The sequence below is a fragment of the Parambassis ranga genome, chromosome 13, assembly GCF_900634625.1.
Source record: "Parambassis ranga chromosome 13, fParRan2.1, whole genome shotgun sequence".
Lineage (NCBI taxonomy): Eukaryota > Metazoa > Chordata > Actinopteri > Ambassidae > Parambassis > Parambassis ranga.
Window position 1 is genome coordinate 14,458,664 of NC_041033.1, and position 23,609 is coordinate 14,482,272.

General features: G+C 44.0%; 4 protein-coding genes across 6 annotated transcripts; 1 reads left to right on the forward strand and 3 right to left on the reverse strand.

Annotated features, from left to right (window-relative positions):
• Positions 1-1,553: 1,553 nt before the first annotated feature.
• proca1 (protein interacting with cyclin A1) lies at positions 1,554-4,874 on the reverse strand. Its single transcript, XM_028420048.1, has 4 exons — positions 4,314-4,874; positions 4,103-4,235; positions 3,430-3,564; positions 1,554-3,331 (listed from the first exon to the last, which is right to left on the reverse strand). Exons 1-4 carry the CDS (start codon positions 4,837-4,839, stop codon positions 1,681-1,683), a joined length of 2,445 nt encoding a protein of 814 aa, XP_028275849.1. The 5' UTR covers positions 4,840-4,874; the 3' UTR covers positions 1,554-1,680.
• Positions 4,875-8,052: 3,178 nt separating this feature from the next.
• LOC114444492 (adenine phosphoribosyltransferase) lies at positions 8,053-11,090 on the forward strand. The gene is made up of 5 exons (XM_028419100.1): positions 8,053-8,247; positions 8,332-8,425; positions 8,687-8,833; positions 9,580-9,675; positions 9,751-11,090. Exons 1-5 carry the CDS (start codon positions 8,125-8,127, stop codon positions 9,891-9,893), a joined length of 603 nt encoding a protein of 200 aa, XP_028274901.1. The 5' UTR covers positions 8,053-8,124; the 3' UTR covers positions 9,894-11,090.
• rab34a (RAB34, member RAS oncogene family a) lies at positions 10,001-14,645 on the reverse strand. 3 transcript variants are annotated; one of them, XM_028419097.1, is made up of 11 exons: positions 14,438-14,645; positions 12,552-12,631; positions 12,389-12,480; positions 12,234-12,302; positions 12,015-12,116; positions 11,871-11,935; positions 11,747-11,798; positions 11,592-11,673; positions 10,885-10,975; positions 10,705-10,812; positions 10,001-10,630 (listed from the first exon to the last, which is right to left on the reverse strand). In XM_028419097.1, the coding sequence occupies exons 2-11, from the start codon at positions 12,624-12,626 to the stop codon at positions 10,563-10,565; spliced, it is 804 nt and encodes a 267-aa protein (XP_028274898.1). In that variant the 5' UTR covers positions 12,627-12,631; positions 14,438-14,645; the 3' UTR covers positions 10,001-10,562. The 3 variants fall into 3 exon arrangements, with proteins under 3 accessions (XP_028274898.1, XP_028274899.1, XP_028274897.1); XM_028419098.1 differs by having other exon boundaries at positions 12,234-12,299; positions 12,552-12,648; XM_028419096.1 differs by having other exon boundaries at positions 12,552-12,648.
• Positions 14,646-15,876: 1,231 nt separating this feature from the next.
• Positions 15,877-20,570, reverse strand: tlcd1 (TLC domain containing 1). Its single transcript, XM_028419099.1, has 4 exons — positions 19,994-20,570; positions 19,215-19,297; positions 17,787-17,869; positions 15,877-17,528 (listed from the first exon to the last, which is right to left on the reverse strand). Exons 1-4 carry the CDS (start codon positions 20,197-20,199, stop codon positions 17,124-17,126), a joined length of 777 nt encoding a protein of 258 aa, XP_028274900.1. The 5' UTR covers positions 20,200-20,570; the 3' UTR covers positions 15,877-17,123.
• Positions 20,571-23,609: the final 3,039 nt, after the last annotated feature.

Here is a 23,609-nt window from a genome sequence, read left to right on the forward strand (position 1 = left end):
TAAGTACTCTAAAGAAATGGAAAATTCCTGCCCCCCCCCCCCCCCCCCCTTTCCTCCTCACTTTGAGAAATCTCTTTATCTCACATCCGACTGTGTTAGCCACTCTGCCGTTTCAGCTAATGATTGTGTGTGAAAGCCAAGCTCCTTTAAATGTTTGGATGTCTTCCAAAAAATCTGAGAAGTTGAGCTGTAGCATGAAAGTCTGCATTGTTACAGTTGCCCCTGCTGGTTTTTTTTTTCACTGCTGTGGTGAAAAATCTTTCCTGAACATGTCAGATCACATTTTAGCAGTGTCAGATGTGCATGTGGTCTAATTCAGACACACCGAACTTCCAAACTCATCCAGAGAAAGTCGTCTTATGTATGCATGTGATAGTCAGCTGACCTGGAGGATTTCAGCCTCTGCGCTGGGTGTTACAACCCTCATTGGTAAGAGGTGAAAGTAATGAGTGCCTGTGGAGAATGTGACCTTAAATCACACATAGGGGTGGCAGCTGTACGACCAAAGTCCTCAGTCCCCTCAAACATGAGAGCAGAGGACGTGAAGTCTGTTTTCTTTTCAAAAAATAAGTCACAAAAACCTAAAATCAGATTTAAATCAAGTTGATGTTTCTCTCTCGAGGCCTGGTTTGAAGCTGCCACTAGCAGATGGATGCAGATGGTTAGATTTACATTAATGTTAATGTGTTTTGTATTGTGTTTTTAGTAACCACTGATCATTGAGTTGATCATTTTTGCATCCAACCTTTAGAAAAAGTCAGTGTTGTGTTGGGTAGTAATGAAGAACATGTTATAGTGTTAGCCTACAAAATAGGATTAACTCAGTTACAGTTGAAGTGGTTGATCAGAGCACAGTGGCCTAATATTACTTAAGGTAGTGGTCTACATAGCTGACTGCAGATAAGCACTGCTAGCGTAGTAGCTAAATAACGAGCTAACAAACAAACCACTGAGTGGAGTCCAGTTAATAATATAACATGCTGAGTGAAGGGGTATATTTTCTTTTATCCTAATGTCTGAAAACTTAAATCTTTCTGGTACATGCATATATACAACATACACAGCATGAGAAACATGATGGTTGTCAGGGACAAGACAGGAGAATTATTATTTATCAATTTTCCTGCACTGTTAGCAAGTTACTATTAATATAGGCCTATTTTCTCATTGTAAACATACAGAGGATTCTAGTAAACACTTGTAACTGTAAGATAACATGATTTCTTAAGTTACCACCAACATTTTTTTCTATATTCTGATCTGTAAAAGTTAATATTGGCCATCATGTATCAGTATGGGCCTTATTAAGGACCTATGTGTATATCAGGCTCTGTTTAGTACTTTACAAATTACATCTTAGTGTATGTTTTCTGTTTCAGAAAATTCAGTTTAAAGGGGATCTGGACCCTAGTGTAGAGTAAAATAAATAGTTTGTGTTTGCTTTATTAACAGGACATAAAATGAAGCACCACAGTTAAAATCATTCAAAATTTTATTTTGACATGCAGTGTAGTGTTTCATTAGCATGATCCTTGATTTTCTCCATTCCTGTGATTTAACTCAGCCCGAAAAAATCATGCTGAATAATTTAATGCCATGACATCATGATGTGTGTTTCTCTGATCAGCAGGAGCTACAGCCGACTAAAAGTTTTCTTTAGCATCATGTGCACCACACAGCTCACTGCTGTCTGCTGAATGATGCTGCTTTCCGTCTCTTCTTCCTGGTGAACTGTGCCCGTGCCTTCTCAATAGATATCTGAAGCGGACTGATGACGGGTGCTGCTGAGGTGGTGATGCGGGGCTTCTCAGATCTGAGGACTTGAGTGGTGGCGACGTTGGCTGGCGTGGTTGTCAGTGTCACCGTTTGTTTGGGGACAGAAAGCGATCCGCCAACGACAGCAGCTTTCTTTCTGGGTCTCTGCCAGTGGCGCTTTGTGCTGATAGTAGAGGCAGCTGTTGTGAAAAGCCTCCATTCAGTGGGAGTTTCAGTTTCTTCTGCCACAGCAGGGAGGTTCAGCGACACAGTCATGTCTGGAGTAGTGGGAACAGGGGGCACATTGTCAGAGCTGCTGTGAGAGGCACTGGAAGGAGGCATTTTCCTCCTTCTGTTTCTCAGTCCTCTCTCTTTTGACCTCTGCCTTTTCAAAACACTAAAAGAAGAGTTCACAGTTGTAACTTGGATCCTACCACTGTAAACGTCCGGCCTGTGTGAAAGCTGCCTCACCGTGGTGGGGATCAACACTGCTGCTGTGGGAGCCCCGGTTGGAGGGATCACTTTCAGATTGTCCACAGAGGAATTTTGTTGGGCCAGGGGGACAATGGCAGTGGCGGAGCTGGCTTTCCTCCTTTTCTTTCTCTCCTCTGTGTCTCCTCTCTCCTTTGACCTGTTCCTTTTGACTTTAAGGATTACAATGGGGCTACTAGCAGCGCTAACGACAGGTCGCTTTTCAGTGTCTCTGCTGAAGCTTTGTGGCTCGGGCCGTGCTGTTGGGCTTATGGTAATGATGCTGGCAACAGAAGCAGCTCTTGTGTCATCTGTCGTGTTTGTAACAAGCACTTCAGGACAGGGAAGAGGAGTTTTCCAGCTCTTCTTCCTCCTCCTCCCTTTCCTTTGCCTTCTGTTTGGAATGACAGTCTCTATGCTCGGACAGAGAGTGTTTCCTTCTGTCTTCACTCCAGTGTGTGACTTTGCTGGCATCCTCCTGCCTGCTGTAATGGGAGCTGTCTCCCTATCCGGGGCTTGTTCATCTTTCATGACTTGATTGGGCTCGTCTTTGCCTGCCAGGTCATATTCGCTGTCACTGACTCCGTTAGGTTTTCTGCTCGGCTGGTCGTGTCTGTGCACCTCGCTGATGAAGTTACTCAGAGCGTTGACTTCCTCTGCTTTGCTGGCTGAGGGTGAAACTGCAGCTCCCTCCTCTAATTTAACCACTGTGTCTGCTTTCTGCTTCCTCTTTCTACCCTTTCCTTTTCCCTTTTGCTTTTTGGCTGGTTTCTTCTTCTTCCCTTTGTTCTTCCTCTTCTTCTTCTCTGAGCCTTGTGCCTCACCTTTCTCTGAATCAGTGCTGGAGCTCTGAGACGTAGAGACGGTAGCGAGAACCTTGATGAAGTCCTCAGCTGCAGTGACAACATTTCTGAGTGAAGGTTCTTCAGGGCCTGATATCGTAGACTGAGTGGGACTCTCTGTTTTTTCTTCTTCGCTGCTTTTCTTGGAATCTTTTGACTTGGGAGGAGCCAGAGTCAGCTCATCAATGACATCAATGCCCCCAAAGTCATACGGCACCGCATTTTGCATGACAGCGAGAGGGAGCTTCTCATAGCGTTTACACCTTGGGGGGAGAGCAGAGAGGAGGAGGTGTTTGTATTCAGAAATCAACACAAAGCTCAGCAGCTAATCCATTTACTCTAAGTTTACTCTGATACTCACATGCCATACCAGTGGCGCTCTGCACACTGTTCCTCGTAGGCAAGCTCAAAGCAAGGAACACCGATGACATTGAAGAATGCCTGACCAACAACCCTGGAGGACGTGTCGTTGACTTTCCTCAGACAGGCCTTCATCCTGCAAGGAAATAAAGATGCTGTTTGATCTGTGCAGCCGTTCAGAAGGAGACTGTTGGTCACCAGGGGGCGGTCGTAAACCAAGACCAGAGTTTCACCCAGAAGACTGGGGCTCATGTTCTGTATCAAACTGATCAGATTTAGAAAAAGATTGTGATTAAGGTTAAAACCGTTTCATAACCTCAAACAGCTTTTCTGCCATTTTCTTGGCTTCTATTGGTTCTGCCCCAATTTCAAATGCATGAGCATAAGAGCGTGCACATTACCCAGCAGACTCAAGTAAGGCTCCACAGAACTACAGATGTACAGTCTGCAAGATCTGCAGAGTAATATCTGTGAAATGTATTGATGTTGTCTACCAGGGTTTTGTCAGATTTGTAATTCTGAGGCATTTTTTTACATTTGGGTCCTGTCTATAATTTGCACACATTTGCAACAGCAGTTCTGTCTCCAGATATGTGGGCAGAAGCTATTATTCTTCATATACACCTGGGCTTTGTTGTGATATTGCATCAGTAATATGACGTATAGTTACTCACGCGTTGTCACAGTCACAGTGACAGATGGGGTACCATTTGAAATTGGTGTAGCCGTAGTTGGTGGAGAAGGCGTGGATGACATGAGAGCAGTGGTCGTGAGTGCGGCAGCAGCTGTCAGTGTCTGCAAACTCTCCTGCAAAGATGAACTCACTGTTATCATGGATGTTTGACACAAACCTATATAACACAAAAATCGATCAGCTCCACCTACCCAGCTGGTCGTATGTGTCAGCCATGTTACCGGCTCCGCACCACAGGGTCCCAGGATAAGTGAAGCCTCTCTTGGACCTTTTCAGAGTCTTGTCCTGCAGCGCTGACTCACCGCTGTCACCCTGTCTCACCCTGCCGCTGCGCTCCGACCTCTCTTTAAACTCCCGGCACATCAGCTTGGCTTCATCCATGCGCACATAACGCGTCTCCAGCTGCCGCGTGGCTCTCTTTTCCTTCAGCCCCAACCTGCACTCGTGCATGAAGGATTTCACCTGCATCTGGTTCACGATGACGGAACAGCCCACAAGCTTCCCGGCGGGACTGACGACAGAGCGCACCACCTCCGCTCCGTCAGACACCTGGTAGAGGAAATTCTCCCCCACGATGGACATCTTTGCGCACAAGGTGCTGTTGAGCATGGAGAACATCTCTTTGCTCTCCTTCTCTGCGTCCAGCGCGCGCAGGAAGTCACTCCTGACGACGTTTCTGTCCAAATAAGACAGGAAGACAAAGAAGACCGACCACATGATGCGGCACTTTCAGCACCACGCGTAACGGAGACAGCTCCTCGCGGTTTTCCGGCGCTCTCGCGCAGCTTTCCTACTTTTAAGGCGAAGCCCAAGTGGTGCGATTATTAACATGATGAATGGCCCTGCTGGGAGGAGCCAGCAGGATTAACCTCTTTAGCCTGGGCAGCGTGTATCTTTGTCTACAATGAGCAGGTATGGTATCTCGCTGCAGAGCCCATGCAGGAGAGAGTTAATCTGTGGGTGTGCAGAGCGTCCACCTTTCACTGCGCAGAGAGGGAGAGAGAGAGAGAGAGAGAGAAATGGCCGAAAGTTACCTCCCAACCCCCCTTAGCTCACCCCCCAGACAGTGGAGATTTACTTTGGGAACACGCATGGAGGAGGTTCTAGTTTGCCTCCACTTCCCATGGTAACAGGCATGGGGTGATGTGTGCCAAGCCTGGAGATTGGACATCTTTCAAATGCCACAAAACAAGCGCTGAATTGGTGATGACCTAAATCACAATGTAGGGACAAAACTCTTTCATTGAGGAATGTGGAGAAAGGTTGGCTCTGTCGCACGCAAAGCGCACTGAGTGACAGAAGGGCCTCAAAGTCTGAAGGTAGACTCAGATAGACCTCATTAAAACAATGGAGGCATCAGCTGACTGCTCGGCTCCCAGGTATCCGCAGAAGGCGGCACCTCATAGTACATATGAGGAGATATTTATATGATTTTTGAAATCTAATTTTAATGCAGTGAATATTTGCTGATTGTTGTGACGAATAAAGGAGGGGGAAGTTTAAGACCAAAATGACTGATGCAAGCTGGTATATGTTTTGTAAAGTGAAAAGAGAAGCATGCAAAAACATATGGAAATAATATTCAGTTGTGCACATAACAAAACTTGATTAGTTTCCGTGCAAAAAAAGGATAGATTTATTATCTTTATGTTCTCATTGCTGTTAGTTTTAGCTGTGTGAGATTTTTATACCTAATATCTGAACTATGTGTATGTTTTTTCACTGCTTCCTCACCAGAGACTGATGCAGAGCACCATCCTCTCCATCTGTGAGCTGCTGACTTTTCCCCGAAAGAAAAGAAATCCCTCTTGTCAGGTTGCATTTCTAATCAGCCCAGTGTTTTGTCACATGGCTGGTCTTACTAGGAGCTCTAGAGGCGGAGATCCAGCCTACTCAAGGCACTGAAATCCGATTGCAGGAAGGCGGAGAGAAATGATGTAAAATCACCAGAGGCAACATTCGACCACATCTAGGAGGAGTGGAAAAAAAAGAAAAAAAAGGTTCTCATGAATTAAAGTGATCTCCGGAGGAGGGATCTGGGGCAAAACAATGAGGCTAATAATCCTGCTGTTGGTCAAGAGGAGTCACTAACTCTCCACAGGGCACACAGAGAGGTGTGTTTGATTCTTGCTAGGTGAAACTCATCCCAAGAGTTTAGCACATGTAAGCACGAGCTCAAACAGTGTGCACTGAGCACAGAGTTTTTTTCATTCTGTCATCATGAGATAATACAACTCATTTTCACAGGATGATTATGGAGAACTGACTCATGACTGTAGTGGAATCAATAAGTAGTTTACTTTGCAGCAAGTAGATCTGACAGTATTGTTTTTTTAGTGCCCAAAGATGAGAAGTCCCATCAGCCTGCACCCGGTCTAACAGCACCAATAGCAGAAGTCACTGAAACAGGCAATAAAAAGAAGAACACAGCAGTGACAGATGAGGTAACCCCCATCAAGAAGTATGAGGTTATTAAGAAATACCAGGGGCCAGGAGGAGGATCCAGCAGCCCACAGGTACAACATGTACTGTCAGGTCACTGGGTTTACATCCAGCCAGCCTGTGAGAAAGTTTTATGTTGGCAGGACGTGGAAAACTTGGTCTGCAGCTCAGCTTGAACTGTGTTGCTCAAATGTCAGATGAAATTTCTGATATTATTTTGTTTAATAACTTTTCCAGTCTGAGAACCTGGAAGTCTCCTGTGAATACAGAGTCATGTTTCCCCTGCAGTGAATATGATCCTAACATAAGCTTATTCATACACGGATCCTCTGGTGACAGCACCTCTGAGCAGCATTTACAATAACAATGTGATGCATGCGTGAGGCAAGGATTAACATTTTTATTGGATCTTTAGTCACACTTCAGTCAGTCAATCAATTATAGCCCAGTGCCTGCAGCAGTCCTCCTGAAAGTTAAAGCAGCAGTTTGTAAAAAGTGACTCAAAGCATTTTTTCTGAAGTGTTCACCATGTCTGTTAAATAACTGAGATGCTGCTGCTTTAATTGTGATGTGCTGTGGTAGTTTTGTTCATATTTGTCACCTAAAAGCCAATTAAAGAACCAGTGTGAGGAACAATTGTGCATACAGGCATCAGAAGAAACAGTAGCACTTTTCTGTACTGCATAGATGTGGCCACTGTTGCTGTGCCTATAAGAGCCTGATCACACATCTTATTGAGTAGGTTAACTGTTTGATGATTTTTGTACTGGACACCAACATTGTTTGTATTAAATATGCATTAGAATATGGGCAGTGTTGACAGTATACACTGACTCCATGGTCTATATAGTGGGAAAGGATGGGATTACACAAGTGCAGACAGCCCAGCTAGCTGACATAATCACATTTATTTGTGCACATTCTGATGATAATTACAGTACTTAAAGAACTAGTGTAGTAGAAAAATACTGAATCCATCATGTCTGTATCCATTGCTGTCCATGTATAATGTTTATTCTGATGTGACTGAAAAATGTGATTGTGACAGAGGAACTGTGTCTGCCTTGCACTCATAGAAGGTCACCATGTAGCCAAGATGTCTGAAACAATGTGTGATAAAAGTTTGCTAGCAGAGGATAACATCCCAGGATGAGATATAGGTGTAAGGTTAGATTCGTCTTTTGTGATGCACATTAAGGTTTTTTCCTGCTCAGCGAAGAACCACAGAGAACTGGCAAACCTGTTTGATGTACTTCTCCCCCTATGCATGTAATAAAACATAACTTTTCAATAATCATTTCAGGATCTCTGAATTGCCATGACAAGCCTCAGTACAGTACATGCGAAGCCCGCCCTACCAGGAGAGCTACCTGACTTGATTTAGAGGATAAGAAATCCTGCACAGACTCCAGGGAGAATCAGTAACTCTGTCCAGTGTTATTAACAGCCCCCACCCGCCCACCGGTCACCCCGCTGGAACCTGATCTGAGCGACTCTCTCATTCACAGTCCAGTTCATTCACCCTGGTTTGTTCCTCTCACAGCGCAGACAGCTCTTCTAATGGACGTGTTGGTCGTTCCTGCAGACAGGCCGAAAGGATGGTACCTTTCCCTGATGGCCCCCAACGCCAAAGGTCCAGAGTTCGCCTGGCTGGATCCATCCAGGCTCTACTGCAACTCACAGGTAGCCTATACCTCATCTATTACACACAGTGTGTGTGTTTATCCTGTGCACACCTTGGATTCAGCCTCTCTGTTCCTGATCCAGGCTCTGGCTGACTGCGTCAAAGACCTGCTCAGTCCGTTCCACAGCGACACCATTGACCTGGTTGCCGGGATTGATGCAATGGGATTCATTCTCGGTACAAAAACATCTTCAGAGAGCAAATAAATGGAGAGTTCAGAGCAGTCAGGATTCAAACTAACTTTATTTTAAGAGGTTGTTACTCTGCTTGTGCATGAGCTGGGAAACCTGACCCATCAGATTCTAAATTTAGATTTTAAGTTAGACTCCTCTGAACTCTGCCTCTCTCACACACACACACATAGACACAGCATGGCAGTGTGTAGGTTTCTCCTTTAAGTCATTGTTTTGTGAATGTGAATGAATGTTTTGTTTTCAGGGGCATCCGTTGCCACCACTCTTGGAAAAGGCTTCCTGGCTTTTCGTAAAGCTGGTCATCTGTGTGTTGCAACCCAGAGCCAGAACTACAGCGATTACACAGGCAGAGAAAAGACTATGGAAGTAAGACTGGATGTGCTAAAACCAGGTTAATCTTTATTTCTACCTTCAACCAAGCTACACTTTTCCCGGAAAAGAAGAAGAATGTTTGGAGACCTCAGGGTCATCATACACATTAACACATGTAGTTATAGTTTTATGAAACATTCAGTTTTTACTAAAAAGCAACACATGAAGTCTAAGCACCACTGTGTTAGTTTTAAACAGAAATGTGATGCTGAGAAGCTGAACCTGATTCTTAATTTAATTCTTTAAAATAAGGACAAAAATTAACTCCACCTTGACCATCAACTGATCTGACTCAACAATCCCCGACCTACAGGTCTCCTGTGGTGCCATTTATTCCTGGTGACACAGCGCCACCTGCTGTTGATTTGTTGTTAATCTGCAGGATGATGAGTAAATGAGCAAAATGGCAAGCAGCTGATTTCAGTTTGAGTCCAATGAAACAACAAATGCTGTTTTTCTCTCAGAAAATCTGCTGTTAAGTTCAAAGTCAGCATGGCCTACACAGCCATAATGGCCACAATAATACATAATATGCATAAATTTGATTAAAATGTTTTACATCACGATTTCCTCAGTGTGTTTACAGACACACAAAATATGAAAAGAGTCTGTAGCTTTAGTTTCTTTGCTTTATTCATTTTCCAAAAAGGCTGCTTGAACAGGTGTGTACAACAGCCCCTTATGATGTCATAAGGGGTTAAATGGAGTATAATATGGGAGCATTGAGTGCCTCTGTTCACGGTGTGTGTGTGTGTCCTGCTGCAGGTGTAAGGGTGTTGTTGGTGGATCAATGGATCGAGACCGGAGGCACAATGAAGGCTGCCATCCAGCTGGTAGAAAGGCTGGGAGCCACAGTCATAGGTCTGTCAACACAATAACATCATTACACCGCATAGTTTAACAAAGGCTGTTAACACCGCCCTCTGCTGGCCACAGGTGTGGCAGCCGTGGCCATCGAAAACACTGAAGGAGGGAAGTGGATCAAAGAAAACTACAAATTCTCTCACTGCATCCCTGAAGAGCTGCAGAGCCAAATCGATGGCAAACATCTGGACTCCTTCAAAAGTTTCCCAAAGTAGACATGATTCAGTGAAGAGGAAACATCAGCTGAGAGTTTATCTGCACAAATCTTTTTTAACAAAATACAGCAAAATCATTACTAACTCTGTAAAAGAGGCACTTTGAATAATTCAAACACTTAGATAGGATTTATTTTCTTTTTTTAATGTTTAAAAAAATGGTAAACATTCACATGGACACATTTCAATTTTCGTATGAAACACAAAATCAGTCATTGATTTCAATGGAGGGAAAATGTAATTCTGATGGGTCAGAGGAGGAGAGACAGGACAGAAATACAAAGTCATAAAAAATAAAACCTAAAATATTAAGTACCACGTAAACAGTCCTGTAATACAAGCAGAGTATTATTATTATTTGTAGAATAATCTTGATTGTAAAACAAACTACAGCAGCAAAGCTGAAGATTAAACTTTAGCCCTACAGTTTGTGAAGAAAGTATCCACGGTCGTTCTTTGGCATTTGGGCAGTACCAGTCCAGTCACTGTGTGGGTCTCCCCTACACGTCAAAGTGAGCACACATCCCCGGGAGGAAAACTCTTTTTTGGGCCAGGAAAAACTGAGTTTAAACACCTCAGGAAGTGAAGCGTCCCTCCTTCTGCCCCAACCGCAGAAGTCCGTCCCCTTCAGCTGGACGGCCATCCTCCTCCTCCTCCTCCTCCTCATCCTTACTGGCAGCAGTTGGGCTGTTTCTTCTTAGATGTGGTGTACAGATTGTTTGGTGCGCTGTTAATTTCTGACGGACACACAACGCTGCTTGTTAAACTATGTAAAGACAAAGATGATGATTTCCCTGAGTTGGATACTCACTGACAACGTCTCCGATTTTCCTCGATCCACTTTTCTCCAGCTCGGCCAGAACGTTGGTCTCAAAGGCCATCGATGCAACTCTGAAGAAGAACTCCCGCACGTTCTCCCCTGCAGGAGACACAGATCTGTCAGGGTCTAAACAGAAACCCAAGACCCAAACCACTTCACTTTGAATCTCACCTGTCAGTGACGACACAGCCCAGTACTCTGCTCGGATTTCATCTGCTAGTTTGATGGCGTCTTGTTCGATCTGAGAATACTGCGCAGGAGACTGTCGGACAAACCACAGAGCTCAACATAAAGCTTACACTTAATAGGTTAGTCATTTTCCTGCTGGCTTTAAAAGAACCAAATAAAAAAATGCTCATTAAAGTGAACTTTAAGACCAGACTCCGAACTTTAAGGTGCTCAGTTTGTCCAAGCGGTAACTAAAATTTCTGTCACATCAGACAACAACTAGAGTCAAAAAAGAGAACTGTAAAATATTTCAACTATTTCCTCTGCAACTACATTACCCACAATTCAGCATAATCAAAGTCTAAAATGTGCTGCATACAGTTTCCTAAATGTGAATATGTGCTGCTTTTCTAATCTATACATCAATGTACATACATGTATGTCTCTGTAAATGCTACAGATGGACATTCAAACACAGAAACGTCCATAAGACACTTCCAAAACGACAAACTTTTGGCCAAAGTGACCACAGTAATGTCCCTGTCTCCGTCTGTGTGGTTCAGTGAAGGAGCAGAAACATTCCTGAGGTTTAAACCTAGGACACAAACGCTTTGTGCTGCTGGCCTTCACCCAAACACTTCACATCTGACTCCAGTACAAACAACAGAAACGTCTGCAGGCTCGTCCTCTTTAAACAGTCAGGGACATACGCTCAGGTCTTTCTTTGTGCCCACGAGGAACAGCTGCACGGCGGTGGGGTCGTTCTCTTTCAGGGCATCTTCCAGCCACTGCCTGCACACAGGAAGACATGCCATCAAATCCACAAAGCCAAGGAAAGCAGTTGGAGAATGATGAGTGAGCTTACCTTGTGTGACCCAAAGAGGCAACATCGTTTACGTCAAACGCAATGATCACAACTGCAGGAGAGAAGAACATATGTGAGCGGCCGGCCGGACAGTTTTCTCCTCTGTGTTTAACGTGAAACCCACCCTGAGCTCCTCTGTAGTAGGTAGAGGCGATGCACTTGAACCTCTCCTGGCCCGCAGTGTCCCAGCTGTTACACACAGAGAAACACTTCTGTGACTTCCGACCCTTCAGTGTGGATGAATAAAAACAGTCCAGATCAGACTTACAGCTGCAGGCTGTAGGGGACGCCCAACACCTCGAAGCGCTCCATCTCAAAGTCAACGCCGATCGTCGCCTTGTAGTTCTTATCGAAGGTGTCTTTGCAAAACCTGAGATGATAAAGACCGGTGTACACTCAGTGACTGTGCCTCCTTTAAGCAGCAGCATGCTCTCTGAGTCATTCATTTCCCAGAATCCCTCCTCAGCCTGCTGTCACAGTGACTTACCTATTAATCAGGCAGGTTTTCCCCACAGCCAGATCACCCACCACAATGACCTTTGATATTTTGAATCTGCTAAAAAGAACAAAACAAGAAGCAACAAGTCAGTACGAGCCACCTGAAGCACACCACACAACCTGACATCAGGTCCGTGTACTCGCCCCACGGTGCCCGTCCGCTGCTCCTGGCAGGCCGTCCTCACTTTGTTGTTGAAGTCAGCCTTAGTGTGCAGAGCGGCCTCTTTCCTGAAACACTGAAGACAGGACTGTGAGGATGGGAGCTGTGTTAAAGAGAGGGCCGGGTCACAGCGACGGCTGTCTTTACCTGAGGGAGCTGAGCGATGATCCGGTCCCGTCTGACCGGAGGAAGGACACTCATGGCTGAAACTCGTACAGACATGAAGCCTGGAAGGGAACAAACACTGAGGACAGACAGAGGTATCATGTTTAAAATCAGGTAAACTATTGATTATTTAACTAATATTCAAGTAATGATTATATCCCACCGAATGTCTTCAGATGTTATCTTATATTGAAAAGTTGAATTAGTTGGGACTTTTTCTGTATGTTGACATTTCTATATTTGCAATCAAACATAAATGTGACGATTTTAACTGTTTAAATCTGAATATAAAAGATAAAAAGCTGATGACAATATAAAAGAACAAGAACAGTATGAAGTCACTGACCTTAAAGAATGTGATTTGAGTGTGGAAAAGTAGTATACAGCTGAAGGATGATCAATATGACAGATATAATGCTTAAAGTCTGATAAAGACTAAACATATGGCTGCTTTGTATGCTTCTAGTGTCAGCCTGTCTCCATGGTAACAGCCCTGCCTGCCTGCCTGTATCCATGGCAACCTGAATGTATCAACTCTCTCTGTCCCCCTCCTATTGCATTTCCAATGTAAAAACACCCTCTAAACAACTTCTGGTTTTGTCCAAACCGAAGCCTTAAGACAAAAAATATGGACACCATGAGAATCGCAAGAAGTTGCTCTACAACACAGTATCATTTTTATGTCTATGATGTCAAAGGTGTGGAGATGGCGGCAAATTAGAAAATATGGCTGCTCTGCTTCTCTGTTTTTGGTTTTACATTATGTCTTAATGGAAGAATGACCGGCACTCTCCCCGAACAGCTGGCTGTACGGGCAAAACGGTTTGGTGTGGAGTTTTAAGAGTCACACCTTCAAAAAGCTAACGAGTGTTCCTTCGAACTGATATAAAATGTATCCCAGTCAGATGGAAGGTGCAGGCCTGAGCGCAGGTTAGAGAGATTTTTTTAGGCATCTCCTCAGCCTCTCTCCACTCTGAGTGATGACATCATCCACTCTGGCTCCCAACATTCCGCGCAATACACACTGATGTTAAACTCAGAGGAGACGTCACAAACCAATCCGACTTTGAGAGCCTGGCGCGCGGAAACGATTCGGAATTAGAAAATTCTGAATACAAGTTTGATAGAGCAGCATCTCGTGAGCGTTTTAAGACTAAATGGAGTCTGTAGCTTGAAAGTTGTAGGAGATACATTTGGCAGATGATCCTCGTTGAAGGTCACTCTCATACACTCCCATGTTCAAAATGACACCGAAATTGCTTAATATTTGAAAAATTATAATTTTTTGAAAAAACCTTGAAGTTGACCCGGAATGTCCTCTGTGAGATGAACATTTTGATAGTTGAATGGCTGAACTCGATCAATGTATGCTGAAGATACGCTGCGCCAAAAAACGTACGGAAGAAGAAGAGGAAAGAGGGTGAATAACAAGAGTTTGCTTGAAGCAATCAAACTAATAAGACTCTAAATATCTTCATCTCTCTTTCAGGTCTCATTGACTGTCTTCCTCTGGACTCCAGGACATAGCCTGCACCCCACATTACCCTGCCGGCCTGTCAGTGTGTAGACGCCTCCAGGCTCAGACCCAGCGCCGTGTTTTAGTCACACAGAGTCAGACAGCTGTAATCAGAGCTGATCCACTTACTGTGTGGACTTCATTTAATCCTATTGTTCATCAAAGCTTAACAACAACTCTACTTTACCGTGTTCGATGCGACAGAAAACTGAAACGTGGCGACTTTATACATAAACTTTGAAAACTGACGGAGAAACTGTGAATTTACTGATACATCAAACACGCTGCGAGTCGTTCTAGAAACTTTAAACTTATAAAAAGCTCTGTGGAGATGTTAGGGTGTTAGGGATACCTCAGAGAGTCCGGATGGTCGCTTCACTTCCCTCCTCTGCAGATTCTCCTCTCAGAGACTCGATCTGCTTTCTTTCAGTGTTAAATAAATCCACGCATCGTGAACAATGAGAGGCTCAATGTTAGGGTTTGTGAAGCTGAAGTCGTCCACGGAAGTTTGAGGAGCAGCAGACAGACAGACCGCTGCTGACTCAGATCCCTGCAGTTATTATTCCTCCCACATTTTCCTGCTGAGACCCCTGCTGGAGGAAATGAGGAACAAACTGGGAACATAGACCAGGAAAATCTATCTATCTATCTATCTATCTATCTATCTATCTATGGAAATGTCATGCTTTAGGACAAAAAAACATTTGATGTCTGGTTAATCTTCCTGTTTCTTATTGACTGGTGACCTGTCCATGTCTCACCCCCCCCCCCCCCCCTTCCTGACCCTGTACTACAGGACGAGCTGCTTCAGAAAGGTTTGTATTAATTTTAATAAAACAATATAAAGGCAGTAGTGTGTAGTCTGTAGAGGGCGCCACAGGCCTCTCCTGATCCAGGTCACAGACAGTACGTGTCAGCATATTTGATATGTGTGTTATGAATACAAGTAATGATTGAAGTCACTTTGTGTCTGTTTGTGTCCTGATCCTCGAGGATCAAACTCAACAGATTGAAAATATCTGACACATTAGGTATAATGATGTGAAGCACCTTGTAATAATAAGTCAGTGTAAATATATTCAACTACAGACATAGTAAAAAAAGGACTTATATATCTAATAGATTTCTCTCTATACATGACACAAAAAAGGTGTAAAATCATCTTGACCTTTAACCTCTTTGAATGGTGCCTCTATCTAACAGACTGAGACTTTCCAATATCACAGAAAAAATGATTAGAGACATCAGAGTAGACCAGCACTAATAGATCAATAAATAAAAAAACACTCATCTGTGATTTTAAATACTTTTTAATCCATTGTTTCACTAAACAATCCAAAATACAGGGATCCTAAAAAAACAACAACAAAAAATGTCACTCAATACAAGATAACATTTTACATTATTGTGGCCACAGGAAAATCTCCACCATTCTACAGTATACCGACAGTTTATTATTCACACATTATTTAAAAGGCACAGTGGTGAAGGCACTACAACACAGGTCAGACACGTTTACATCAGCATCCTCACACGTCTGTTCAGACTTACTTGGCATCAGCAGAAATAGACTGAAATGTACTCGTCATGAAGTTTTTAAACAACGCTATCCACTATTCTGTTTCATGGCATGTTTACGAAATAAGCCTTTAAAGTCTGCAGCGGTGCTTCTTTTAAAATATATCAAAAAGCAACACACACTTATTTACATAGTGCTGTATATCTGAAGCAAGAACACACCGGCTGTTTTAAAAAGGGGTCCCATCTGTAAAACTATTAATTTAATTTTTTTTTGCAAACAAGCATATAAGACACACACAGTTTAACCACTGGTGATTGTGCTGCTCCCTGCTCATCATGGAGGATGAGCAGGTGTCTGATGGCAGAAAGATCCAGCTTTAGCTTCACTCAAGATGTCATAAATGATCCTGCATTGGTGTGTGTGTGTGTTACTGCTTTAGTTGGTCCTTGACAACCTGTTCTGTCACAGTCCGGAGTCTCCTCGGCCACAGGCGGCGTCATAGAGACAGAAGGAGCGGTTTTCTGTGCAGACACATGTTATTAAAATCTGCTAAAGTCCAACAGGCGAGGAGGAAACGAGGTCGAGGTGTTCTACAGAAAAACACTGCTCCCGCATGCAAATGTTAAAACATATGGAAATGTACAGTGTAGCCAGGTAAATGCAGTTTCCCATTTTTATACTTGTTTTATCTTTGGACAGGCTTTCTTGCTGAGGCTTGGAGAGAAGATCCATGGGCTACATCTTGTATCTGCATGTGAGCTCAGCTGCACCCAGCAGCCAGCTAAATTAGCTTAGCAACCTAGCTACCTGGCTCCCTGTAGGGTAAGCAAAACACTAACAACTTAACCTTTTAGGTTTAATCAGTGGTTTGTGTGTTTAATGTGTTCACCAAAACTATTGGAAACAGCTAACTAAGGACTTTTCTGCTAGCTGCTGCTAATAGTTTAAGCTACCTGCTACTGGATGTATGTTGGAATTTCAGACATAAGTGGTGTTACAAAAATGAATGACCCAAAATGTCAAACCTTTTAAGAGTTAAATTAACCATTTTCACTGTTATTAAATTTACTGGTTAGCCTGGTTAGCTTTTTATAAAACAGTGGTAAACACTCACTAACAAATGTGTAGCTACCAAAACACAAAGTGGTGAATTTACTATGCTAAGCTAAAAGCTAACTAGCTGCTGGTTAGCCTGACTGTACAGACATGAAAGTGGTGTCAATCCTCTCATCTGACTGTCAGCAAGAAGGGCACTTTGCATATTTTTCCTTAATGTTGACCTATTGCTTTAAGGTTTTGACCATTATCTATTTTTTTAATCTAATTTCAAAAATAGTAAAATCGAGGTTGGGGTTTGAAGTAAAAATTCTGACTTTTCAAAATTTGTGGGAAAGTTTTGTTGTTTGGCAGTGAGACACAAGAACAGGATCTGTCGTTGTGAGGACTGATGTCCGTTTGGAAGTGTAAATTTGTACCCTATTGAAAAACATAATGTAGTCCTGTAAACGTTCCACAATCAATCACTGAGAAACTTCTTAGAGTTGTTGTTATGCGTCCCGTTCTGTCCCACATGCCTCTTGCTGCGTGGGAAAAAGTCAGCACGGAGCAGGCGGTAGAAATAAATCAGGATCATAATATTCATCACCATCATGGTGACAAGGAAATATCCACCGTGGTCCAGCCAAGAGTAGTTTTGGACGATGTACCAGGTGAGGTAGAACTGGGTGCTGAGACGAAACAGGATGTAGGTGAAGAGGTTGACCAGCTTGTTGATGTGGTACATGGAGGAGGACTGAGCACCCGCCAGCTTCAGCATCAGCCTCATGTGCAGAGTGATGCTGTTGACCTCAACAAAGAGCGCGACCACCCCACCGGCTACGTACAGCTGCGTGTAGAGGGCGTACAGGAAGCACCAGATCACCTGAGGACACCAGATTACAGGACGTTAAAAGTACAGTTTAGCATTCATTAGATTGTTGGATTTTTCAGCCTTTTAAACAAAGTTCTTTCTCATCATCTCTTATTTGTTTGACATGTGTACAACAGGTTCTCTTTGCAAATCACCTTCATAACACCTTCCTCAGTTTAACTTTCTGTTGTGACTCAGACATCTGAACCAGAAGTTCAACCTCGATGATGTAAAAAGTATGAAGGTATGGCCACAGGCATGTCGTCTTACCAGCGCATGATGGAGTAAGAATTCCCAGGATCCTCTTGCATGTCCTGTCAGAATGATGTCACCCGCATCTTGCACAAAGTAACCTGAGAGACAGGACATATATGTTAAGACATTGCCTTTGAGTCCATAATCGGCTCAAACATGAAAAGCTCTGTGTCGATAATGAAGGTGATATGAGGTAACTGCTGCTGAAATATTTGCATTCAGCTGATACCAGGACAGGTTATCTCTGGTCTGTGTGGAAAAGAGCTGTGAGTTCCCATAGATGTGCATTAGAAGAGGACAGCTGGAAGCCAACAGTCTTCATGATTTTTCTAAAAATGAACCTTTTGTGTCAGTCATAGGTTTCTAAAGAGCAGTTTTGAGCTTTCACCATCCTGTTCGAGTGGCTGAGTCTGTCTAAACTGCTGGTTAATCCAAACACAGGCAAAGAAATGAAGCGCTACTGCAGCTGAGTCGGCTGTGCAAGTTGGAAGTAATGTGAGTTGACACTGGCCTGTCACTCACAGCCATCACGCCCTGCGATTAAGCAAAAAAAAAAAAAACCCGGGGCGTTACATAAATTCTGATCCACATTCCTGTATGGCTGCACGAAGGCAGTCCTGACCTGCACCCACAACAGAAATGACAGAAGTTACCATCTTTGAACTTTGTGCATGATCCCTGAAGGATCAACACAGAGCATTGTGGCTCTGACACACCTGCCCTGTTGTTGGTGTTGTTGTTTTCTTGAGAAGTTTCTTTTGTTTTCGAGTGTTTTCGTTAGAGCGTGTAATTATTTGCTTTGATTTCTCCCTCTTTATCACTGCAGGGTCACTGAGTGATACATATAACCACCATCATTAAGGAGGCATGAATTAAACAACTGTCACTGAAACCATTAGACCGCATCAGCTCCGCTCAGCTGGAGGTAGTCTCAGTAGCTGAGAGTCCTCTTTTTGTGCCTTGGTATGAGCAGCACGCTGCGACGGCTGAAACACACAACCAGCCCCTTTATGTTTAACAACATGGCCTCCAGTATCAGGCGTGGACGGCCTCTCAGCGGAGCCGATAGCTGTTTGCGGTTGTTAGGGCAGATCTCCACAGATTTGTGTCTTCATAGTAACACAAAGACGCACAAAACCAAACTACATACAATACAATAGACCACCGAGTCCTGAGAGGATTGTCTGCTTCAGCCTTGGTAATCGAGAGGGGAGCCACCCAGAATCAGGTGAGAAGGGTGGCTCCTGGGAGGAGGAGGAGGAGGAGGAGGAGCGGTTCAATAGACAGACAATATTTGTCAATCAACAGCTTTCCCACACAGTTTTCTCACACATTAAATGAGTCTACTGACAGAAAAACTATTCTGATTGTTCAAAAATCAAATGTTCATTTTAATGGTGAGAAGAAAAACCTGCATGTGTCTTTTCGTGTTCATTCACTGACCTGTGGAGACACAGATAAGCAGGTAGGACAGGGGGTTGTAGTGCGAGTGGATGTTGCTCAACGTCTCCGGCCAAACCAGCACACTGGGAGAGTAGAGAGGGGAGATGCATGTTATTATTGGATGGATGGCTCCATGGGCTCACTCAGACAAACATGGGCTCACTCCTAGAGAGAAAAGCCCGGCTAAGCAGAAACATAAACAGCAGCCTGCTACATTTCTGCTCTTTCTTTCTACTTTTGTGTACTTGTGTTCTTTCTGGACACACCTCAGAGGCTTTCTCAGTGTCACCCACCTTGAACAAACAAACCATAACAGAGCTGTTAGATGATGGAATTCCTTTAGTCTGAATGTAAAAAATGTCTAATTTACAAAATTTAGCAACAGTATAAAGAAGGGTTGACCTTGCCTCTACTTCTTCACACATGAGTCACAAGCTTAGTACTTTTTCAAAATGCTTTCACAACAGCCGTTTGGCCATCAGGTTTTTCCAGTTGACAGACTGCTGGCTGAGATTGAGAGGATTTATTTCCTTGTAGCACAAAAAGCAACACGGTGTTTGTGCAGAGACATTCTCCCTCCCCTGCACCTAAATATGCCATTGTGTCCCTCACCCTGTCTGAGCATGCCCTCCTTCTCCTGGCTGCCACTGGCTGTCACTGCTACACACACACACACACACACATCATGTGGCCTGTGAATAGACAATGGTGTCCCACTGTGGACGGAGGGGGCCGACAGATGAGCAGGCAGATGTTTATAGTGGATGGAGAGGACTCACCAGGTCAGGGCCCAGACTCCGGTCAGCAGGGAGTGCACCAGAGACACGGAGAGGTTCTTCCACTTCCAGGAGCGGAAGTCATCCTGCTTCACCACCTTGGGCACGGGCAGCTTCTGCAACAGTCGGTGAACCACCCTGAAAAGCAGAGAGCACACCAGGACTGAGGGGCCTGGGTGGCTCTTCAGCACAGGAAGCAGGGCCTCCATCCTCTACTCCTCCACCCCGGCGCTCCTCTGGCTCACTCTGGCCGTTTGCTTTTATCCTCCCTGACAGGTTTTTTTTCCCGCCCCCGTCAGCGTGTCCTCGCCCCTATGATGGACGGATATGTGTGATGGGTGTGTTGTTCAGGCGAGAAGTCTGCAGACTGCTGCAGGAGATGATCCAGAGCTCCGCCGCGCTGATGTGTGATGCTGCAGCCGCGTTCCTCTCACGTTTTCATCGTCCCGACCCGGGAGAGGAGGGCTTGGAGGGGATTCCCGTAACAGCTCATTCCAACGCTTACTGTGTATGTCTCTGCGCAGCAGCAGCGTCTCGTAACGTTGTCGCTCTCGATCAGCGCGCTTGTCTGTGCGGATCGAAGGGGAGTGGTAGTGGAGTGAGGCAGCGGGGTGGGTGGTGCTGCTGCTCCCTAAGCCACAACAACAAGGAGGGGCGCGGGCTGCAATCATGTTACGCAAGGAACCAAATCGCAGAACGAGGATTGCCGAAATCTCATTTTGTTATAATCTTGTCGAAAAAGACATAAAAAAAATCTGCGAAACAGCTGCAGCAAAGCCTCTTTACTCTCACTCCAGCTGCGCAAAGAACGCACCGTGCGTAAAAGCCGTTTGGCACTCTAACCCTGTGTACAATTCAGCAACACTTCAATTAGCAATTTAATGTGAACTAATGTAAATTACAGCTGATTTTAAACTAGTTAATTAAAAGTAGGCCATTGGCCCATTAATAAATAATAATATGTGGCAGCTTTCATAATAAACAAATGACAGACACACAAAAATAAAACAACAGCACAGAGCTCAGGGTGCAACAGAAGGAAAGAAAATCAAAAAGTGAAATAAAACAAGCTCCTCACATGAGGCTCTGGATCTGGATTTGTTCTCTCCTTTAATTTATAGTGAGTCCACTCTACAAGTCTGTCAATAATGTGTTAAACTGTTTCCATGTTTTATTTATTTTTTCTAAACATAAGTCTTTGTTTACTTCATGTGTCTCTATGTTGTTCACCCTGTTCACCCTCACCTGGAGCATCAAATGCTTCTGCACGTCACGTGTGTCCACGGTTATTGTAAATATTGATACGTCACGATTTACTTGATATTGTTTGCAGCATAACAACAATTCCTGTATATTAAACAGGAATGTCCGCCTTAACTTTTTCCATAAACACACACAGAGAAGAGGCCCCACAGCTGGCCTCTGTGCAGAGTGGGTGGGGGGCGGTGTAAACCAGCGCACAAGGGGTTTCTTCTTCTGTCTGTATTTAAACAGACACTAAGAGCCCATAAAGACAGCCAGAGGAAATGAGTTAAGAAGCTGACACACACTGCAGGGCAAGCATCTACAGTGATGGCTGCCACCATTTGAGATCAATTATTATTTCTTCTTCACTTTCTGCTAACCTCTGTCATTAAATCCATCCCATAATGCTTATAGAGAAGAGCCCATCACCACAGACTAGACATTAGCTGCAGTTTAGAAACACACCGCCAGATGGCAGCAAACCCTCGTGTCACAAACACAATCTGTTTTTCAGCACACGTTTTTTTATCTGTCCACTTGGGGACGCCTCATTCCAACAAACCTCCAGTAGGACCCACCTTCTCTGTGGAATTGTTTAAGAAAAAGAGAATATTCCATGTTAATAATAAGGCTACGGTTATGAGTCATATCTAGCACAGTGAAAGTGATTTGAGACAAACATCTGGATCAATCAAAGCTTCTTTTCAGAGACTTTTCACATGAAAGATGAACCCTGTTATTAATCTTCTTATATCCACAGAGTGCAGGACAGGTAACTGAACACCCTGCAGCTATAGATGTAAGAGATGTAACTTAATACAGCAGCTTCTGTTTCCTCGTCTCAGTCGCTGTGTGGGAGAGTGGAGCCTTTGAGCTCTAATGGTTTGTTTTTATCAGAGAAACCTGTAATTTATCACAGCTTCAGATTTCTAAAGATTCAGAAAGGGTTCACGCAGACGCTGCTGCTGCTGAGGCCTCTCAGTATCATGTCTGAGATAGTGAGTGGTTCAGAGCTGAACCTTATTGATCCTGGGATGATTTTTCTCTCCCTTGTGACCTGTTGAAAAGCTTCAGGACGCTAAGAAAGAAAATCTAGAGCTTAATTGATTTCCAGTGAACGTATAGGCAAACAAAACAAAGGCCGTCTTGATCAGGGAGAGATTTAGTTTCAGGCATGAAAACAACAATGGAGGTCCTACAATCAGCCAGTCTGTCATGTTTTAAGCGCTCCTGGTGGAACAGGGAGAACTGGGTGCCAAATATCCAAGACCACAAGACAAGATTCTTTTATTTGTAAATTTGTATAATGTTTGCTCAACAATATAATTGAAAATGAACATGAAATTACACACAGAACGCAGAGCAGCAAATCTATCTCAGCCCACAGTGCAGCAGCTGATTGCTCAGTGTATTCCCATACAAATCTAATATGTCGTCATTAAGCTAATTTAGCCTCACTCTGCTTCTGCTTTTCCACCCACATCCATCCTGGTTCCTCCTTTCTGTCCCTGGTCTGACTTAATCAGTATGTTGTCATTGATGCCTGCACAGTTCAGCATTGAGGGAGCCTTCCCGGCTACATGCTCTGCTCTGAACTGAAAGGCAGAAGTCTGATCTCTACACCATACACCTCCATGTATGACACTGGACGAGCAGAGCCATGCTGCCAAATATAACTTAGTTTCTGTTCAGTGAGTTTCTGCCTTCTCAGTGTGGACGGTCCTCGCTGCTTTTATGATTCACATATATCCTGCTGTAGTAAAGGACACAGGAGTGAAAAGTCAAAGATATGAAAGATAAATATGCATCTCTGTGCTAAAGCCTCCACCCTCGCCCACAACTTCCTGTCACATATCTTAAAAAATCTGCAGAGATTAAAGACAGACAATGGTCCTCAGGCTCAGTTTCATAGCTGAGGTTTCGCAGCCACTTCACTGACCTACGCTGTGCATTCCTACACACTGACTGTCAGAAGACAGATCCGCCGCTGACGGAAGGCCAAATATGTCACTGAGCCTGTCTGAGGGCTGGTGTATATGCTGCAAGGCTCCTCAAGGTGCTGAGATATTATATTCCTGAGAAAGAGCAAACTATTGTTTGTTGAACCACCCACTCACCTACCTGCCTTGCCACCAGACTTTATTTAAAAACTGCAAATTGTAGGGGAAAGATTCAATGACATGTAGATGACTGTTTGTGGTGATATATCATTATTTCAGATTGATGATGATAGCAGAGGCTGTAGTTCAGCACCACATAGAGCAGGCTTTGTTGCAGCACAAAGCATTTATTATCCCAAATCGTAGCAGAGAGAGGAAACAGTGCTCATGTGGGCCCCTTCCTGCTTATCTGAAACAGACAATAATCATCAGGT

What these genes read in the sequence shown, in the direction of transcription:
- rab34a (XM_028419097.1), bottom strand. Translation starts at nt 12,626, where the DNA reads ATGTCTGTACGAGTTTCAGCCATGAGTGTCCTTCCTCCGGTCAGACGG. An exon ending in GCACAAAGAAAGACCTGAGC is followed by an intron (nt 10,976 to 11,591) that starts GTATGTCCCTGA and finishes TTTGTCCGACAG; the next exon opens with TCTCCTGCGCAGTATTCTCA. An exon ending in GGCTGTGTCGTCACTGACAG is followed by an intron (nt 10,813 to 10,884) that starts GTGAGATTCAAA and finishes TGTCTCCTGCAG; the next exon opens with GGGAGAACGTGCGGGAGTTC.
- proca1 (XM_028420048.1), bottom strand. Translation starts at nt 4,839, where the DNA reads ATGTGGTCGGTCTTCTTTGTCTTCCTGTCTTATTTGGACAGAAACGTC. An exon ending in CACTGTGACTGTGACAACGC is followed by an intron (nt 3,565 to 4,102) that starts GTGAGTAACTAT and finishes ATTTCCTTGCAG; the next exon opens with GATGAAGGCCTGTCTGAGGA. An exon ending in GAGCGCCACTGGTATGGCAT is followed by an intron (nt 3,332 to 3,429) that starts GTGAGTATCAGA and finishes TCTCCCCCCAAG; the next exon opens with GTGTAAACGCTATGAGAAGC.
- LOC114444492 (XM_028419100.1), top strand. Translation starts at nt 8,125, where the DNA reads ATGGACGTGTTGGTCGTTCCTGCAGACAGGCCGAAAGGATGGTACCTT. An exon ending in TGCAATGGGATTCATTCTCG is followed by an intron (nt 8,426 to 8,686) that starts GTACAAAAACAT and finishes TTTTGTTTTCAG; the next exon opens with GGGCATCCGTTGCCACCACT. An exon ending in ACTGGATGTGCTAAAACCAG is followed by an intron (nt 8,834 to 9,579) that starts GTTAATCTTTAT and finishes GTCCTGCTGCAG; the next exon opens with GTGTAAGGGTGTTGTTGGTG.
- tlcd1 (XM_028419099.1), bottom strand. Translation starts at nt 20,199, where the DNA reads ATGGAGGCCCTGCTTCCTGTGCTGAAGAGCCACCCAGGCCCCTCAGTC. An exon ending in GCTTATCTGTGTCTCCACAG is followed by an intron (nt 17,870 to 19,214) that starts GTCAGTGAATGA and finishes CCTGTCTCTCAG; the next exon opens with GTTACTTTGTGCAAGATGCG. An exon ending in TCTTACTCCATCATGCGCTG is followed by an intron (nt 17,529 to 17,786) that starts GTAAGACGACAT and finishes TGGTGTCCTCAG; the next exon opens with GTGATCTGGTGCTTCCTGTA.